Raw genomic sequence first — 21,307 nt, 5'->3', positions numbered from 1 at the left:
TCTCTCTCAGTTCCCCAGGCAGGGCAAGACTAAAACTCTGTCTCTCCATGTCTATCAGTTTCTCTCTTACTCTCTGTCTCTCTCTCTCTTTTCCCCTCTTAATGATAGGTAGATAGATTGGGAAGCTATAATAGGAGGAGAACTGGAAATACAGCAGATGGGAAAGGAAGAAGACAACAAGTGAGGGTGGGGGAAAGGGAGCTAGAAGGAAGGCAGAAGAAGTACATCTGCAATCATAACATTAGACATCTAGGGGCAAATATTAGTGTTCGTGGCTAATAGAGTTATAGAAATCAGGAGGACATGCAATTATCCACTAAATTCATAATTATATTGTGACTCCTTTACATTTTAGGAAAACTTTATTACACTATAGATCAGATCATTCAGAAAAATACAGAATATATGTGCCACCCTCCCTCTTAAATTGGATTTGTACACACTGCCTGATAGTCATCAGTCAACCAAGGAAATGGATTCATACCTTGAATTTAATAAATCCCAGCAAACAAAAGAAAAGGCACAATTGGGTTTTTTGAAAGGCTGTGGTACTTGGGAAACAGTGATTAAACATCTAATGTTTTTGAAGGCCTTTCCCCTTCATTAAAATCAAAGCTGCTGTCAGTATATAATGACTATGCTTGTTGTAATGAAAAAACTATAAACATATAAAAATTCATCCTCATAATTTCTGTGAAATTAGGTGGTTCATTTCAGGAGAGAGTACTGACAGATTCAAGACGATTATGGTACAAAATCCGTCTTTTCCTAACTAATGATAGGAAATATGTCAGAGATATATTAGTAAACTATTTCTCTTCCTAGCTTTAAGCTTCCTTCTTCTTGTTCCATTAGGTCTTTATGGGTATTATCTTTTCTGGTTGTACTTACCCAGCAAAGTAATCAAATGAGATAAGATTTGTAGAGCAGTTAGCACAGTGCCTGGCAAATAGTAGGTGCTTAATAGAAGCTTTACTTACTAGCTCTGTGACACTGGGCAAGTCACTTAACCTTGTTTGCCTCAGTTTCTTCATCTGTAAAATGAGCTGAAGAAGGAAATGGCAACCCACTCCAGTATCTTTGACCAAAAAAAAAACCCAAATGGGATCACAGTTAGATGCAACTGAAATGACTGAACAACAACAAATAAATGTTTATTCTCTCGCAATAGTTATCCATCTTCTAGTGAGTGAAGCCTTGCAGTTTATTTTTTCACGTATTAGGATGTCAGTCATTTACCAAATGATGCTCTGCTACCTTGAAGTGTTGTTGTTATTGACTCATTTCAGTCCTGTCCAGCTCTTCATTGATCCCTTTTGGGGGGTTTTTGGCAAAGATACTGGAGTGGGTTGCCTTTTCTTTCTCCTGCTCATTTCACAGATGAGCATCTAAGGCAAACAGGGTTAAGTGACTTTGCCCGGGTTCACGCAGCTAGTGTCTGAGACCAAGTTTGAACTCACAAAGATTCATCTTCCTGATTTCATGCCTGGCACTATCTATTATGCCCCCTAGCTGCCCTTCAAGTACCTTGAAGTATCCCAAAAAATTACTAGTTTGATTCTAAGATGAATCAGTTATAGTATTAAAATAGTGTTGATAGGGGACAGAGCCAAGATGGCGGCGTGAAAACAGGGACTGTCTTGAGTTCTCCCTCAAATCCCTCCAAACACCTGTAAAAAATGACTCTAAACAAATTTTAGAGCTACAGAACCCACAAAATGACAGAGTGAAACAAGTCTCCAGACCAAGACAGCCTGGATGGTCGCTAGGAAGGGTCTTATCACACCATGCTGGGAGCAGAGCACAGCCCAGCATGGGCCATGCTAAGACAGACCAGGCAGAGCAGGCCTCAGGGCCCTGAATTACTGAGCTGTGGCAGTTTCTAGACTTCTCAACCCACAAATGCTAAAGACAGCTTAGCAGGTCAGTGGGAAAACTATTGGACCAGGGTGAGAGGAGGGTGTGGTCTGGCCCCAGCGCCAGGGCAGCAGAGGTGGCTGCAGGAGTGGAGGCAGCAGCAGCACAAGCTGCTTCTGGAGCTCCAGGCCCACAGATGGTAGGGGGAATCAAGCAGCTGATGAGAGCTAGAGTGCAGGTATCTCTTTGCTGGTACTGAAGCGGGATTCTCTTGCTTTACCCTGCTTGGATCTGGGTTGCAGTCCTGGTTGGCAGTCCTTGGGGGAGAAGGAACACTGATGTGTCAGAGCTTGTGGTGGCTGTGGAGAGGGAGTCCTCCTGGTAGTTACACAGCAGAAAGGAGTGCCTGCATTCACAGACCAGAGCACAGGCCAGAACAGGAGTATCATACCACCTCAGAATAGAAGTAGCTCTGAAAACAGCAGTGCAAAACCCCTGAAGCTTGGGACAGAGCACTCTCGACTCTGGAAGAAGTCATACCCTGACAGAGAGCTCAAAAATCAAGTAATTGGCTGGGAAAATGAGCAGACGACTTAAAAGGACTCAGACTATAGAATCTTTCTTTGATGACAAAGAAGATCAAAACATACAGCCAGAAGAAGTCAACAAAGTCAAAGATCCTACATCAAAAGCCTCCAAGAAAAGTATGAATTGGTCTCAGGCCATGGAAGAGCTCAATAAAGATATGGAAAATCAAGTAAGAGAAGTAGAGAAAAAATTGGGAAGAGAAAAGAGAGTGATGCAAGAAAATCATGAAAAACAAGTCAACAGCTTACTAAAGGAGACCCAAAAAATACTGATATGATAATGATACATGTGTGGCCTATGTTGAATTGCTTGCCTTCTCAAGGAGGGTGGGTGAGGAGGGAAGAAGGGAGAAAATTTGGAACTAAAAGGTCTAAAAACAAATGTTAAAAAAAATAATTTTTTACATGCAACTGGGAAATAAGATATACATACAGGTAATGGGGTATAGAAATCTCTCTTGCCCTACAAGAAAGTAAGGTAAAAGGGGATGGGTGGTGGGGAGTGGGGTGATAGAAAGAAGGGCAGACTAGGGAAAGGGGTAATCAGAATACATGCCATCTTGGGGTGGGGGGGGTAGAGATTGGGAGAAAATTTGTAACTCACAATCTTGTGGAAACAAATGTTGAAAACTAAAAATAAATTTAAAAAAATAGTTTTAATATTGTTGGACCTCGGTTGGATGAAAGAAAAAAAATCTTACATTTCACTATACAACAACCTGCATTATTAGATAATGTTGGCAGTTACATACATTTCTAGGTATCTGTTACTCTTTTTATTTTAATTTTTTTATTATGAATTTGTCCAATATCAATAAAAATAATTTCCACTTACAATAAAAAACAAGAGAATTCTATATGAAACCATGAATCTGTTATGTATAGCTTGTTTTTTAAAGTATATAATAAATTTAACAGTTATTCCAATACCATCCTGCTTGTCTTTGTCTCTCTAAACTTCCTTCTGCTGTCTTTTGTGTATTTTGTAATTGCTTCATTGACCCTCTTTTTTTTCCCCTGGTATCAAACTCCTCCACCCAAGAACACCTTCATCTCCTATAACAAATAAGTATCACACAAAAGAAACAGATCCATACATTAGCCATGTCAGAAATGTTTGCCTCATCCTATACCTCCAGTACATCATCTCTATCAAGAAGCAGAAAGCAGGCTTCATCACTTTTCTTCTTAAAAATGCTTAAAACATTCCTCCTTGTGAGGAAAATGAAATAATAAATACAACTTGTATATATTCTATTGCCAAAAACCCTAAAGTCACAGCATCTTAAAGCTACAGAAATAAAATGAGGTAACGTAGCCATTTCATTTTTGAAACTTGGACACGTAGGTATGTGAATACAGGGAATGAGTGCTTGAGTGCAAGATAAAAGCAAGGGGTTAAAAAAAACAACCGAAATAATTATGAAATAATTACGAAAAATTATGAAATTTTCAACTTCAGATAGGGAACAAGAGCTCAAGTTTGAGTTCAAGAAGTTTTAGAATGTTAAGTGAAGAGCAAAGGGGATTTGTGGGGTTGCTTAGGAATTCATGGAAAGAAGAGGATTTGAAGCAGCATTTTGATTAGCTACATGAGAATGGTAAATGGAGTCCAGATGGGAACAAAAGGGGAGATTGTCAGGAGGGAAAAGTACTTCCATAAACAAAAAAGACATGGGATTTGAGGAAGAAGAAAGTTCATTAAAGAAATAATGATCACTACTCCCATGCATTCATATAGGGGAGGTTGGTCATTTTCATTAGTGCTCCAGATGGATATGCCAGAGCCTAATGAAACTGGTAAAATGCAATGGGGGTATGTTTTGAACATTGCTTATACAATAAAATAAAATTTCTAGGAATAATGAGGAATATATTAACATCTTTAATCTGTGTAATAAACTGTTCTTAAAGATCCCAAGAAATTTGTTCAACTGCAAACTGAAGCAAATCAGTTAAGCCAGTGGCAAGCCTCGAGGGCCAGGGAAGAGGAAAGTCCACGGGGATTTCTAATGAAGCTGAAAAATAAGCTAGGAATATAAAATTCTGAAGAGAAATCCAAGACAATTGTCCAACAAGAATATAAAAAGTTTTTCACATTCAGTTGGACCTGTGGGCTCATCTTTTGCAGTTGTCATAATGCTGTTCTGATGGTCTTTTAAAGAACTAAAGATACAATGGTAAGTTTCTTTTACACTAAGGATTCTGCAGTATTTACCGTGACTGAACAGAGAGTTTAACCTTTTCTGAGGAGCTCCAGATGGTTCACCCTCTTACAGATTTTCCACAATTATTAGTATATATTATGTAATTCTGTCATCCACCAGAGTCCTATTTGGATGACTCGTTGTAGAATGTAAGTGACCTCAACTTCTTGAAGACAAGCTCCAGCAGCTTGAAAGGCTTTTAGGTACAAGCCTAACAATGGTCTGAATTTGGAGAGGCATGACCAGAAGGTAGACCACCAGGAGATTGTTAGCCACTGCAATTCATTAAACTGTCTATTAAGGTATAGAGGAGTTGCAATCTACAAAAATGGAGTGAGTACCCACATTAATGAAATCATATCCTTAAATAAAATTAAATTCTTAGGGATTTAATCACTTGGGAAACCTAAGGAATCACTGGCTTGTCTAAGAGGCAAAGCCAGGATGAAGGCTCAAAAGCACTGATTGCTAGAATTCCCAGGATTTCCATTCTAAGGCCACTCGCTTGCCTCTACTCAATCCCCTTCCCATTCCATCGTCCCATCAGGAGCCTCAAAAAAAAAAAAAAAAACCTAGAATGCTTAAAAATCTGTCAACAAAGAGGCAACCTGAATACCTCACCTCAAAAAAAAAAAAGGAACATAGTCAATCTGTAAGAAGTTTTTGATTAAGAGCAATGACATCACTGACAAAACTGTCAGATCCTACGAAGTCTCCAGCAATGATATTGGTACACTTTGTCCCTGGCCCAGGACACTGTTTCCGAACCCACTCATTCAGGTATGGGAGGTTAGGCAAAGTCATCTTCTTCAGTGATCCAGATAGATGGCCCAGAATATATTGAAAGTTTTCAGTAAGGTTAATCCCTGCAACAAACAATTCATCTGAAACAAGAAGACGTTAGAAAATTATGCATCTGTTTGTTATATATCACCAAAGCCAACAAGTTATTCTACCCTTTTTTCTACCCATTTTTCCTTCATGTTTTTGGAGTCTCTTGTTTCCATACAGAAGCTGGGGACTAGCAGTCTTGTCTCCTTAGTGAATTGTGTTAACTCTATAGGAAAATATTATCTCCCGGTCCATGGCCCCCAAAAGTGAAAGTAAGGCAGCTATCACTTTCATCCAATTTCTGTGAAGTCAAAAACATCATCCTATAGGCAAATAATCGCTATCACAGAAGTTGAAGTCCTTTGCTGAGTGCTACTGTCAGCGTGTGCTTTGATGATAAAGGAATGCTGTGAAGTTGAGGCAGTGTGGGATAGCGGAAAGAGCACTACACGAGTCCTAGTTCCAGCTCTGCCATGAGCTGTGTGACCTTGGTCAAATTGCTCAGTCTATTTGGGGTCCCATTTATATCACCTGTAAAATGAGGAGACAAAACAAGACCTCTAAGGACCTTCCAGCTCTAAAATTATATGATCTATGACGTCTTACATTGCAGTTTTGGTGGTCTAGCGTATCGACTGAAAAATCTAAGATGACCAATCAAAAAAGCAAGGATTTGTTTCTGAATCCTGCCCCCCACATACACAAAGCATTGCCTCCAAATTTAGAACCAAGCAGTTGCTACTAGAAAAAAAAAACAAAGAAAAGAAAAAGGTCTGCCAATGAATATTTATTGGATGCCCAGTGCAAGTGTGACTGTGGGCACACAGCAGCATTCATGTATTCCTCAACGTCATGACTGTTTTTCTTCATTGTCCAGACTGGCTAGGTTTGTTGTGTGTTTTCTTGGAATTTTTTTTTAAATACAGTGATCAGTAAATGTAAATTGAACAGTAAAATCTAGATTATGCATGGAATAGCTTTAGAATTATCAGTAGTAATATGTATTTAACCACCTCATAATATGCTGTTGTCCAGTCATTTACTTGTATTCAACTCTTTGTGACCTCACGCCAGTACTGTCCATGGGGTTCTCTTGTCAAAGATACCAGAGTGGTTTGCCATTTGCTTCTCCAGTGGATTAAGGCAAGGAGAGGTAAGTGACTTGCCTAGGGTCACATAGCTAGTGTCTGAAGCCAGATTTGAACTTAAGTTTTCCTGACTCGAGGCCCAGTATTCTATCCAGTGAGCCACGTAGTTGCCTCCTACCTAGCTCCCTGTCTACTGCATAACCCAACAGAGCTCCTTAAACATAGCAGGCACTATTTCTTGATTAGTTGGTGGCTAAGATTGGGTGCCTGAGAATGAGACATATAGACTTTAAAGTGGTACAATCCAACGTAAACTTTGAATCAACTATAGCCTCTTTAACTTTAAAGTTAACTGTTAATTTCATCAATGCATCAAATTGGCCAACTCACTAATTTTGCTTCTCAAAAACATGCTAACGTGGCTTACCATCCAAACACTTAAAAATCAATGGATTAAAAAACACCAGAGTATCCTTGGAAATAATGTTATAAAAATAAATGTTTTACCTGGGCGTCCAAATTCTTTCATCGACTCCAAATAACAGATCAGATCATCTGTTTTCACCTTATTCCCCCACCAATATGGAATTCCAGGCCACAGCTCCTTGTGCCTTTGCACAGTAGTTTCATCTTCATATGAGACAATAACCCTGTAACCGTGTGTCCACAGTTGCTTCAGTGTCAACAATTCCTAAAAGACATTCAGAATTGGGAAAGTTACTGATAACTGATAGGCATGGCTCTAGAGGAGTTTGTATGTTCACCTCTCTCAAAAAAACATTTTAACTCTCTCTGGTGCAAAAATGACTTTGCCTGTATGACAGTGTTTTCCTTTAAAAAAAAAAAAACAGCCACAGTGTGCAGTGACTGACTTTGATAGACTTAGCTCTTCTCAGCAATGCAACGACCTAAAACAACTCCAAAAGACTCATGATGGCAAATGCCATCCACATCTGGAGAAAGAAGTATGGAGCCTGAATGCAGATCAAAGAGACTATTTTCTTTTTTTGTTTTGTTTTTTTCTTTCTCATTGCTAAGATTAGGTGCATGAGAATGAGACATACAGACTTTAATTCATTCTAATTCTTAACATGACTAATGTGAAAATATGTTTAATAGGATTGTATATGTAAATCCTATATTGGATTACATGCCATCTTGGGGAGAAGGGAAGGGAAGGAAGGGGAGAAAATTTAAAACTTATGGAAGTGAATGCTGAAAACTAAAAATAAATTAACTTATTATTTAAAAAAAACTAAGAATAATTTTAGGCCCATATTCACAAGAAAAATAGTTTTTCCTCAAAAAAGATCACTATTAGAAATAATACTTGTTTTGATTATAGCACTACATAATCCAAATATCAGTGTCTTACCAATAAAGGCATGTCCTTACAACACTAAACCTTCCCTGTTTCCATCTACAACATCTGTTAATTAGATTCTATACCTCAAGCAACTACCAAAAACAATATTGTCATAATAGAGACCTCAGCTTCATAAAGGGTTAATATCCAGGCATATTGTCTAGAAATAAAGAATGTTAGTGTCAGACAATCTCAGATTTGGAAGAGATTTCAGAGGCCATCTAGGACAAACAATCCCTAAGAAGGATTCCTCTCTACAACATTCCCAACATGGGGTCATCCAGCCTTTGCTTGAAGATGGTGAGGGGGAATCGCTACCTCCCAAGACAGGCCAGTCCAATTTGGGATAGCTCTAGTTATTAGAAAGCTTTCTTTATTTTGAGTTGAAATCTGCCTGTGCCAAACTCTCATCCAGCGCTCCCAGGTCTTACCTCTAGGCTCAAGATTGAAAGTTACTCAAATATAAGCTTTAATTACAAGGGCAGCAACTGTGATGGAATGGAAAGAACACTGAATTTAGAATCCTTAGACAAATTCGAATGTTGGTCATGATTCTTGCTGTGTACAGTTTTGGGGCACATTATTTCACCTCATCTGTGAAATAGGGATACTAGCGCCTAGCCTGCCTACCTGGTGGGGTTTTTGTGAAATTCAAACAGATAATTTACTCAAAGTACTTTGTTAATTGTAAAGGGGAAGAGAAGTAAAGAGGGAGGGAGGGAAAGGAGGAAGGAAGGACAAAAGGAAAGGAGGAGGGATGAAAGGAAGGTAGGAAGGGACAAAAGGAAGGAAGGAGGAAAATGAGGGAAGGAGGAAAGGACTTATGAAATGCCTACTATGTGCCAAATAGTATCAAATAACAAATATCTCATTTTATCATCTTCCCAACAGGATGGGAGATAGGTACAATTTTTTCCCCATTTTACAGTTCAGGAAACCGAGGCAGTTAAGTGACTTGTCCAGGGTCACAGCTAGTGCCTGAAGCTAGATTTGAACTCGGGTCTTCCTAACTTCAGGCCACTGGATAGGAATAGGGATTGGTTATAGGATTACACTAGTATATGAAATTCCCTCTACCAGAACAAGCTGGCACCTTCTCTGCAACTTAGCGTTTTAGAAAGCTAGATAAAAATCTGAGAGGTCAAGCAACATCCCCAGGGTCACACAGCCAGTCCATGTCAGAGGCAAAACTTGAACAGTCTCCTTGACTTCAAAGTGAACTCTCTATGCACTATGGTACACTGCCTATCAAGCTGTAAAGCTCTGTATAAATATAAACAATTACATCATATAATATGTCTTACTACTATTTAATCTATTTTATGGATTTCTCTTGATTCTTTGCTCTCTTTCTTATTAGTATGCCGAGCCACCTTACTTCTGCCTACTTCTGCCTAAGAATTAGGAGATAAAAACAAACCCAAAGAAAAAGCGCAAGTTTTCATACTACATATGGATGAAGAAAAACCATACTTAATAAAAATGTGTATTTCTTCTATCACAAGACCTCACTGAAACTGCCTATCCTTAGAAAGCATAAAAAGGGTTGTTTGTTTTGAGTGGGTGGGTGTGAATTTATACAAGGGATAGGAACATTGTCTCATGTCACACTGTATCTAGTTATGATTCCATTCACTTGAGAAACCCCCAAACACAAAATGGAGAGAACTCAGGAGAATCCTCAGGGAGAAGGTGTAAGGCAGGATGACCCTGAACTCCCATGAAAAGGGCTGTAACTCACATTAGACTCCTGAGCTAGCATAATAAACACTAGCCTCTCTCTAGATAGTAAGAGTAGAAACTCCTTGTTTATACAGAAAGTTTTTGAGGGCCCTCAAAAAAAATCACAGCAACCTGTTAGTTAAAGAAGTTTGTGCAGAAAATTGACAAGAGTGGACAGTATGCTCACATTCTTGGAGTTTATTAAACATACCGTGCTGCATATGAACTTGGATAAAACATCACTATAAAATGTGATAGGAAAATAATTTCATGTGCCATGAGCTCTCAATAACCTTTCGGTTTTTTATCTGGGTAATAACCACAACAAATCCTGCTTTTAGGTTTATGGACCACATCTAGAGTACTCTGCTTAATTACTTGTTCTGTGGACATAGGCTTAGAGGATTTAGAACTGAAAGGGACCTAGAAGCTCACCTAAAATGACCCTCTCATTTTACAGATGAAAAAACCAGCCTAGAAAGGTGAAGTGACTTCTTTAAGGTCACAGAAGTAGTGTTCTAAGTACACAGCACATTTGTATTAGAAGCTTTTGTCCCCATCAAATGTCTGTGCAAACAATAGCATCTAGACAAAGTCTTTCCTGATTCCTGCAAATGCTAGCCCTCTCCCCTCCAAAATTACCTTGTGTTTATTTTGTAGATACTTGTTTATATGCAATTTTCTGCATGAAACTCTTTAATCAGATGGCACACCACCGCCTATTCAGTGGCCCTGACACTAGACTCGCTAGAGATGCTATGTTCTTAGCATTATAGTACATTTTTGGAACAGTTATGAAGGACAGAGAAGGCAAGCTAACCAAAGCATCCTGCCACATCAGCTAAAAACAAGGGGAACTCGTTTAACACTCTGAGAGGATCCCAGGAAGTAGTGTGCATACCAACAAAACACAGCAATGTCTTGTGAAGACATTGTTGGTGCAGTAAATAGAGCAGCAGGTCTGGAGTCAGGAAGATCTACATTCAAATTTGGCCTCAGACTCTCAGAACTTTGTTCTGTGAGGTTTGGATTCAGTCAGAGGGCTGCACTTGAGGACCTAGAGGGTCACATGTGGCCTTAAGGGTACAGATTCCCCATCCCTGCCTTCGTGTCTTTGAACATGGGTTTCATGAGTTGCTGTGGCCAAAAAAAAAAAAAAATGTATCACCACCTCATAGGCACCATTCTGGTGACAAGCTTTTCTGCTGTTAACTTGGCTAGCCTACCCATGACAGGCATAGACATATAGGAGTACTGATGGAATCCTAATAAAGCTGCCCCCAGCCCCAGTATTCTAACTTTCTTATAGGCCCCACTGAACAGCAGGCCCACTGCCCCTACCCAGCCACTCCCCCCACCCCACTTTCAATATCCTAACTTCTTCATATATGCCTCACTGCTCACTAGAACAACAGGTGTGTCCATGAGCTCATATTTCTCACAGAAACAGCATCCCATGTGATGGGATCCCAGCCACTGCCTCTAGCTAGCCACTGCCCCCACACCCATTCCTCGTAATTCCTACAAAAACAGCAGATGTGTCCATGTTCTCAAAATCCATCTAGTCCCAGGCAGGACCACAATACTCAGACAATCAGAAAGCAGGACCACCAGCAGGCCCAAGCAGGATGTGGACCCCAAAACAATAGAAAGGACTTTCCCTAAGTAGGCACCTGCGCAGTAATAGCAAAAGCTTTTCATTATGTGAACTTGTGACACAGAGAGGCTTATTATAATATCATTATCATGCATACATACCCAGTGGTGGGATTCAAATAAATTAACAACTGGTTCTCCATGGAACTGAGTGGAGGCGCCCACTGCCACGGCCCTGCCCCTGCTAACAACCAGTTCTCTGAACTCAACCTAAAATTAGGTAACAGTTCTACCAAACCAGTATGAACCCGCTGAATTCCACCACTGTGCATAACCCCGCCCCCACCCAAAAAATGGGTTTTTCTGTGTGCATTGTGGGTAATTGCATGCTTAATTCCACTGTGGCTGGGACCCCTTCCCTATTACCCAATCCCTACACGAATCCCTCCTGCCTTTTTAATATTCATAATTCCTGCTATGTAATTGCGTCTTTACCCTATAAAAGTCCATCTTGCTTTCTCTGAAGTTGCTGGTTCCTCTTAGAACTTAGCGCTCTTCATGAGAGGCGTCAATCTCAAAAAATGTCAGTACTTGGATTAGAGGTGGTCTGACTGAATTCTTTGAGACAGTTCCGCCACAACTCATCATGAGACCACAGGAGTACATTACCAGGCAAAAACTTTAATCCTCTCCATTTATTGGGACCTGACTGAATTTACATTCTGCCACTAAAGTCTTTGTGAACCCAGGTTTTCTTCAACAGCATTATGAGGACTTTAGTGGAAGATTATTCAACTACTTACTGTAAAAACATTGTCTGTCTTTCAGAGACTGAGTCGTTTCCTGGATTGCTCAGGGTTTTATCCCTTTTAAGTACTAAAAAAGCTCTAATTTTAGTCACTTGGGTTACATACACACTTACACATTTAACAATCAATATAAAATTGGGATTCCTAAAAAAATTCAAGCAGCAGTGAAAAGAACACTGGATTTGGAGTTAGAAGACTTGGGTTCAAATCCAGTTCTGCCACTTACTACTTGTAGGAACTTGCACAATACATTTTCATTCTTTGGGCTTTCATATGTTTCATCTGTAAAATGAGGGGAATGGACTAATAAACTCTAAATTCTCTTCCATCTTTAACTATGTGTTCCATGAATAAACATTTTGAATTTTCAAGTAAATGTTTAGATTCATAAAATCATAGATCTATAGCTGGAAGGGACCTCAGAAGCCATCTAATTCAACTCCCTCATTTTAGAAATGAGGAAACTAAGGCCCAGGAAGGTTAAAACCAAGGTCACATAGGTAGTAAGTGTCAGAGGTGGGATTTGAACACAGTTCCTCTAACTCAGAGGCAATGCAAATCATATTGCTTCATCAAGTTCTACTAGGTTTTTACTTGGCATCTGGTAGCTCAACAAGCTTCTTAAAAACCAAAGAAGCTTAATATTTGAAGATTCTATATTTGTATTTGCCAGAGGAAGAAAGGAAGAAAGGAACACATTTATTAAGCACCTATTATGTACCAGGCACTGTGTTAAACACACAGGAACCACCTGAGTATTTGACTCTGGCTACTGGATTCATTCTTCTTTCTTGGAGCTGGGCCCGCTTAGTTATGCTAAGGAAGCTGTTGACAATTTTCTGTATGAACTTTTTTAATTAATTGGTCGCTCTGATTTTTTTTTGAGAGCCACCAAAAGTTTCCTGCATAAATAAGGAGTCCCTATTCTTGCAATCCAGACAGAGGCTAGTGTTTATCACTATAGCTCAGGATTTTAATCTCAGTGGCAGAGAGAGTTGCAGCCCTTCTCATAAGAGCTAAAGGTCATTCTGCCTTACAACTTCTTCCTTAGGACTTGGGGTTTTCTTTATCTTCCATTGGGAGTTTTCTCAACCCAGGTTTTCTTACCCAGTCAAGGGAAAAACCAACCAACTAAACTGAAGGAACATGAAATATTTCACTTACACCTCTGGGACACAGTGTTTTTCCAAAAATGTTTTTAATACAGGTGGCAAGATACTGATGAAGTTCATCAGTCATTCCTTCAAAATTCCTGCAGGCCAATATCACCACCTCCTTAGGGTGATTCTGCAACCACTCTGAAATGTCTGTTAGGGTATCCTGTGAAGGAAGAAAAATTCAAAGCAAAACACATTTAAAAGACTCAAATAGAGCTCAATATTGAGAAAATAATCCCTACTTTAGGTTGAAACTATTAAATAATTTTGAGATTCCAAACTGTTGAGTTGCTACCCTTATTAATAATTGAAATTTTATATTGGTACTTTTGTTCAGTTTCCAGCCTAAGCAGTTACATTAACAATAAAGCACAAAACCAGCTTGAATAAGAGTGATTGGCAATTAAATAAATTAAAAATTGCAGCCTCATCTTGCCACTCCACCAAGGTCAGGTCAATTTAAAGAGTTTTGCATTGAACCTTTAAAGGTCAATAAATAGAAATTCATTGGCTCTTGGCAGGGAAGAATTCTAAAGACCTACATGGAAAATGTTCTGAATGTTAAGATAAAATAAAAATATAATTACTGATTTCTGTGAAGGAACTAAAATAATTATGAGTATTCTAATAAGATGTAAAAGGTTCTCATAGAGGCAACAACCTCACTCACTTTGTTACTACGCAACTGTCCATTTCTCTGATTAAGCTTTTTATGGGCTCTCTCTTCTGTTTGTTTTAAGTGAAGGAAGCAAAAATTACCATTCACTTTTCATTACTTTCCTATTAATATAAGTAATGCATATTTGATACATGGAATTATAGGTCAAACAGAATAAAGATATTCTTAATTAAAAAAAAAAAGAAAATGTTCTGAGTACATTTCTTCAGTGTCCACATTAGAAATGGCAAGCAATTCACTGGATTTTAGCATCAGTCCAAGAGGTTATAAATGATGTTCTACAGCCAGATTTTGGGGAGCTAGCAAGAACAGACTCGGAAATAATACCCTTTACTGACAGGAGATTGAGAGGGAAAAAAGAATCCGATGCCATTATATTTCAACCATCTAAACCTTTGTGATACCTGAGTAGCCAGCTATTGCTAGAAAAACCCTGCCCCCAGCCACTAACTGCAAACCCCAGTCTGCATAAGAGTGTCCTGGGCCCCTAAGACTTTTCCAAGGAATGTAAGCTAATTACCTAGAAAGCCTAATGATCTTCCTTTGTCTAACTGAGTGGGCTGAGAGACAACTCTGTCTCTCCTCTCAACAAAGCCACCTGGAGCATCCCTCAGTCTGCCTATGGCCTTGAAGGATGAAAGCCTCAGCCCCAGATATTCTTTTGAATTACGAGACTGTTCCTAGCTCTTATCTCATGAGTCATGTTGTGGGATGTATGGCAAACTGGACACAGAGATCCTGGGTTGTAATTCCAATTGACACTTTGTCAACTATCTGATATGTTGTATTTACAATCTATTCAGGAGGTTCCTCTAACGTATCATGGTCATAAAAAGTGAAATAACACAGGCTTGCTGAGTCTGCAAAGTAACATATGTAAACTTTAAGAGATAATTAAGCACTGAATCCTGTATTGTCCATATAAACTACCCTCTCAGTTTAAACGTTGTCATTTGCTTTGGGAATTTTCCCCGAATGACCGCCGGCTAATAAACTTCTCCATTCAAAACTTATACTCTGTGGCGTGTCTCACTCGCTTCTGGTATAACATTTTGGAGGCCCCAGCGAGATGAGGCGGTATTTCGTGTTACCGCTCTGGAGACACACACAGAATTCCGGACCTCAACAGGGAGTCCCTGCCCCCGACCCACCTTCTCTCACTTCAGAGGGCCGGCTCCTGGGGATTTCTTTTCCTAGGACTCTGATGTGGGGAGATGGTCTCGGAGAATGGGCTCTTTGCTGACCTGTCCCTTTTCGGCCTACGGAGAATTCTGATTTTCAGGCCTCTAGAGGTAAGATTTTCTGTTTCTGGGCTAGCCACTCTGGTCTCTGTTACCACGACACCCCTGATGAGGGGAAGGTGGGCAGAGTGTAAGAGCTGAGACGTCAGCCTCTTCCTGCTGGGGTGTGGGGAGATTGGGGGTCGTATCCTTAAGGAGGAAATCTGGTTCACTTTTCTTTCCTCTGAGGGGACCTGTTTAGCCCTCAACCAACTCATGCCTCAACTCTGTTTTGTGTTGGGTGTGGGGAGATTGAGGGTCCTATCCCTAAGGAGGAAATCTGGTTCACTTTTCTTTCCTCTGAGGGGACCTGTTTAGCCCTCAACCAACTCATGCCATCTGGTCTTCTGTTTTGTGTTGGGTGTGGGGAGATTGGGGGTCCTATCCCTAAGGGGGAAATCTGGTTCACTTTTCTTTCCTCTGAGGGGACCTGTTTAGCCTTCAATTCGATCCACACTGTGTTTTTTGTTAACGTTTTGAGTTCGTCTCTGTTCGTGTGTCTATGTCAAATTGTGAAATGTCTATGTTTTGTTAAAAATCTGAAATGCAGGCAGCCAGAGATTTCAGGCTGCAACTAGGGAAACAAAGACTTTTTTTTTTCCCTTGTGGTTCTATTTGTGGCCAAATTAGAGCTACAACGGAAAGAAAAAGGGTTAAAATTTTGGCAAATTCTGGGTTTTAATTGTTAAAAAGTTTGGAAATTGGTTAGTTGAATTCCGGGAGAGGGAACTCCTGAAATTGTAAATTCATTCCAGGAGCTCCTCTTGCTGAAAGACCTCCTCCCAATGAATGCCTTCTGGCTAAAACCTCTGTTAAAGTTTTCTATGGGACTCTCGCATTTGTCTTTGTCCCTGATCACAGTTAGGAGGGAATCTTTTCCCTTAGATTCTAGTGCAAAAGATTTTTTAGGAGTAAGCAAGGGGTGAAGTTTACTTCATTGAGATTTTTCACCATTGTTATCCTGTCTCAGGGCTGCAGTAAAAGTTAGAGCAGATAAAACAAACTCCTCTCCTCTCAGATCAGATTAGAAGAACTCAGGAGAGCTGTAGGGAAAACTTAAATCACCCTTCCCCACCCGGTAAAAAGGAGGAGAAGGACAGAAATTCACAGACTAACAGTCAGTCCTGTGCCCCTGGGTAGCCCATCCTTTTTTGGCAAAGCTTGGAAATGCCATCCAGGTCCTTTGCATCTTGCCCACTCTGTCCTCAGAAGCTGCAAACTGCCCTAGGCTCAGTAACTTCTGCGGTCATGGGGGAAGGGCGAGGTAGATGGATTTGGACTTTCTGCCTCCCAGAATTGTCACCATTGGGATACCAGCTTCTGCTCTAGGTAACTTCACATTTTTGTTCCAATTGCAAACTGTATTTTAATCTCTGTTTGACCTGTTTCCTGATTTGCAAAGGGAAATAATAATGATGGTTGTTTATATTTTAGACACAACATTATTATCTCTCTGATTTCATATAATTGTTAACCTTTGAAGTAGTTTTTTGGATACCAAAATAATAAGTTGAATAATTTCTATATGTGATAAAATTTGGAACTGTTATATGTGGTTGTAACAAGTGAATAATTAATAATACTGATATTAACCATGAGAACACACTTTCCATGAGAGAAAGTTTTTATGAGCATATATCTGGTGGTTTAAAGACGAGATGGAAGATTCTCTGTGCATAGAGATTTAGAAATTTGCTCACCTAAATTGATAAATGGGCTCTGAATTAAGGGGTGGTTAGATTCTAAAAATAATAAAAGCTGGGAGAGTATGTAATTGATTATTCACTTGAAATGTTTGAGGTACTTTGGGTCAAGAATTAGGAAAGAAAGAGAAAACTTGTATGGGGAAATTTAGGTGGGGGGGATGTTGCTCCTGGCCACATCCCTCCCCCAACCCTCCACATTGAAAGACTGTGGAAGCTGAAGCTAAAAGAAACTTGTTACCTGATTGAGAATATACAGTTAAATAAATAAAGTGTATTTAAGATATTAATGTATTGATATATGTTATGCATGTATATTAATATATTAATATAGAAATACCAGAAGTAATAGGATCAATAATTCCTATATGTGATAGTCTGGAATTGCAATCTGAAATTTATTGTTTTTGTACTTCTAAAATTATATTTCTAAAATTCTTAGATTTTGTAATTTGAAAAGACTATTATGCAATTTTAATCCGAGTTTGATATATGTGAATTGAGTGCTCTTAGAGGATGTGATGAGAATTTGGTAATTTTAAACTGTCATATTTGGTTTAGAATGTACTTACCTAGACAGAAATGAGTAGTTCAAACTTTACACACATAATAATGTTTAGGGCTTAAAGTTGCATTAGGTTAAGAAGCTGGACAAATGCTGTAACTTAAGGAATTATAAACCTCCAAGTTTTGTCTTTATTTAAAAGGAAGTTCAATTGAAATTGTTTTTGCTATAAGTCAGGAATTTGTGCAGAGGCCTTTTGGGTTCTCTTGTGAACTGTTAAAATATGGTTTTATAAACAGTAATGTTTTCTTTTACTATGCTAAGAGTATTGGGCCTTAGAAATTAAGAATGTTACCACTAGTGATTAAAATTCCTCTTGTAATCTAGAGGTTAGATTAAGAATTGTACTTAATTAAGAAATTGAGGTTGTTAACTGAACTGAGGACGTTTAGATATTCAATCTTGTGAAAGTTTTCAGGATAGAGGGATTCCTATGAACAAAGTTTTTAAGGGTCCTGGTAAACTTTGTTATTGTAATAAAAGCTAACTTAATTGGGTATAGAAACTAAGTGTTATCCCCATTACAACATCTTTTTGACTAAGGAACTTGTAATACCTAGGAATTCTGGGCAATATTTGAGAATGAGGACATTTGGCACCAACTTAGTTAATGAATTCCAGCATTTAAGGGTTAATTTGCTTTAAGGAAAAAGAAGGAGATGTCTATTATTTTAAAAATATATATTTATATATGTTAATCTGGAGGTTTATGGACTAATTTGTGAATGAATCCAAATGTTTAAAGGTTATTTTGCCTTAAGAAGGAAGGGGGAGGGGCAACAATTACTGGGATTTGAGTTTTTACTGAAAGAAAGAACAGTAGGGGTCTCAAACCTGGCTTTTTAAAGTCAGCAAAGGTGATGTTTTTAGGATAAGATTAGGTTTCGAGGAGGATGTGGGTCTTAAGGATACAGTTCTTATTAGTGAAGCTTGCCATCTGATGGGAAAGAACCCACCCTCAGGGGAAGATGATGTGGCAGATCTCTTTAATCAGAAATAAGCAGGTAGTGACAAAAGGGAAGTTATCTGCCAGAATTTGTTACCGTTGTGAAAGAAGTTGTTTTAAAAAATGGGAAATTGGATAAATGCAAATATGTAAAATCTTGTTGTTTTAATTAAATGACTGGTTATATTGGCACTCTTGTATAGTCAAATGAAAGATAATATGGTTTCTAAAGTGTTAATGAGAATAATTAGAAAGGGAAGAGAAGTTTTATGATGTAGGGTTGAATCATTATCCCATAGACTAAGACTGGGATTTTAAAGTTGTATTGTATTTATGCGAGATAGAGTTCTTGGATGTTGTGAAGTGATATAAGAGCAATTGGGTATTGACACAAATAGTGTAATTAATTACTGCGACTAAATCAGAGACCTCTTCAGTTTAGGTAAACAATTCTAGAAGTATTTTGGAAAATATTTTTGTGATTTTAAGCGAGAGTTAGAGCTTAACAATGTGTATAAGACTCAATTCCTGAAGTGTTCCTTTTTCCTCCAGAAGGAATTAACTGGGACAAATCCATCAACTTGTGAGGTCAGTCATTAACCTCTTTTGTTTGTTTAAGCAAACTGGAATGGGATTCCAGTATACACAGTTATGTCAGTAAAGAGTACTAACTTATGAGTTGTTTTGTGTTATGGTTGTAACGTAAAGGGACACTGAGTAATAGGTTGGAAAGGTAAATAAAAGCTTGAGGGGATACGAAAGGCAGATGAGAAAGTTAGGGGACAGATGGGAGTTAGCTAAGCCTCCCCTGTCCTGAGAATGGTAGTTTCAGATGGTTTTAGCAAGTTGGGAAAGAGTGTGAGGAAGTATTTAGAAGCTGGAAATGTTATGTAGCTTGATTTGATAATTATTTGCTCAATGACATTTGGACAGTCTCATGTGAAGGATATTTATTTGCTATTTAAGATTTTATGGGACTACAATTTAATATTGTTTTAAGCTCTGATTACAGGTTTAGGTCACGTGAAGCCAGTAGTAGTATGGTGGGCATTGCAAGCTGAGAACTTGAAAGGTCTGTGCCTGGGAAACAGTCTTGAAGACGACCTTGGACACAGCCTAGGTAGGATCATCCTGACTCTATTTCCCAATTCTGCTATTTCCTTTCTGAAAAGGAAAGTCTCCACCTGATTACTCTTAAGCCCTGCTTTCAGCACCTGGTGACTATAAGATTGGCTATCAGATATGACTGGTGCCTGGAATCAAACAGAGCTGAGGAAGTTCTTTCCTTCTGTTAAGATATATGACATAGTCCCTTGTTTCTTTCATAGCAAATTTATATTAACAAGAAGTTTTGTAAGCACTATGCTAAATCTATTAGGTAATAGAAGAATATTGAAATATCTCTGAGTTATTATAATAGGATACAGGTATGAATAGCTTACAATTTTAACCTATGTTCATGGCCAAATAAAACATTGAAATAATATAGGGATAACATCCTCCAAAAGGGGGAAATGATTAGGCAAAGCAAATAAGGCAAAGATGTAATGTGATCAATGTCTAGGAGAAGGAAGAGATAGCAAATTTTGAAAAAGGCAATTCCCCTAAAAATTATATACAGATGTGTATGGCTGGCTCCATAATTTATCAATTCTGGAAATTCGAGCTGATAAGTATGTTTTGGTAATAAGATCTTAAATGTGGATTTTTGCACAAGGAAGTTGTATGAGATATTGTTACAAGTGAAATTATATCTCCTTTGTAAGGTATCTGTCTGATGATTTTAAAGGAATATGAGTTCAATTTATGGTTGGACCTTCATATTTTAAAGGATTCTTATACCAGGTACAAAATTTAGATAAGGACAGAAACAGTAGATGATATATGAACTGAAATACTCTGAAGTTAAAAGAAGGAGAACCAAATTTAAGTGATTATACTAAGTTATGTTAAGTTAGAATTGTTTGAGAATTTCTAGATCTGAACCAGAGAAGCAGAATTCTCTTTTACTATCTAGGTATTGTATTTGTTTGAACTTAGCCCTGTGTGGCTGAGACCTATGTTGTGCTGTTTTTCTCTCAATTATCAAATCATATGTATTTTGGAAGCTCCTATCAGATCTGACTACTTCTACAGCTGCCAACTTGTGGATGGACTCCTTGATCCTTCTGTCACATCTGCCCCTGATCCCAAGTGGACATCTGAGCCCATAGGACACCTTGCCCTCCGGTTTCAAAGGAGCCTGAAGGGGACAGCAACAGACGCAGGCAGCCCCTCCCGAGACTCTGGACCAGAACCTGTACGAAGGACAACTCTCTTTCTGAGTCCCTTGCGTTCCCAAGACTGTTTACTTGTACCTTTGGTGTCTTTAGCTTATTTTACTCGGGTGCTCTAGTTTCCCCATTGTGCTCCCTACTGATCCCCCTTGCAATTTGCTCCCCCTGCTTGTTTACGAGTAGTTTATAATTACTGTCCATCTCTGGGGATGTCCACACACAGAAAAAAAAAAAACCCTGAATCCACCTAGATAAGGATTTTTAGAACTTTTAAGGTAGAGGTTTTTTTTTCCCCTACCTTAATTGGTCTTCAGGCGAAACCTTCAGTTTGCCTTTGACCAAAAGGGGGAAATGTGGAATGTTTTACACCATTTTGTAGCCTGAATTAATGAGTAACTGGAGGAAGATCCAGGACCTGGGTTCTCTAAACTTTGCTCAGGAAATACCCCTGCCTCTGTTGACAAGGCCAGATCAGACTTACTTAAGGATATTTTTCCCTTGTTAGTCATTGAGGGATGAGACCCTAATCCTGAGAGGAGCACCTTGCTTAATATTTTACAGGTGTATACTTTAACTGACCCTTGTGTTTACAAACTTTTCACTTGGCATGTTGATGAAAGGAGAGCACCGGCTTTGGG

At 38.8% G+C, this 21,307-nt stretch overlaps 1 protein-coding gene across 1 annotated transcript in view; it reads right to left on the bottom strand.

Annotated features, from left to right (window-relative positions):
- Nucleotides 1-5,296: 5,296 nt before the first annotated feature.
- The window catches only part of PLCXD1 (phosphatidylinositol specific phospholipase C X domain containing 1), a 28,320-nt gene continuing 12,309 nt past the window's right edge, over nt 5,297-21,307 (bottom strand). The window contains exons 4-6 of the mRNA XM_036746761.1: nt 13,228-13,383; nt 7,078-7,261; nt 5,297-5,535 (exon numbers count right to left, since the gene is read on the bottom strand). Coding sequence (XP_036602656.1) covers nt 5,297-5,535; nt 7,078-7,261; nt 13,228-13,383 — 579 coding nt within the window. The remainder of the gene's footprint in view (nt 5,536-7,077; nt 7,262-13,227; nt 13,384-21,307) is intronic.

This window comes from Trichosurus vulpecula, chromosome 2 (assembly GCF_011100635.1).
Source record: "Trichosurus vulpecula isolate mTriVul1 chromosome 2, mTriVul1.pri, whole genome shotgun sequence".
NCBI classification, from domain to species: Eukaryota; Metazoa; Chordata; class Mammalia; order Diprotodontia; family Phalangeridae; genus Trichosurus; species Trichosurus vulpecula.
This window is presented reverse-complemented; position numbering and strand designations above follow the sequence as displayed.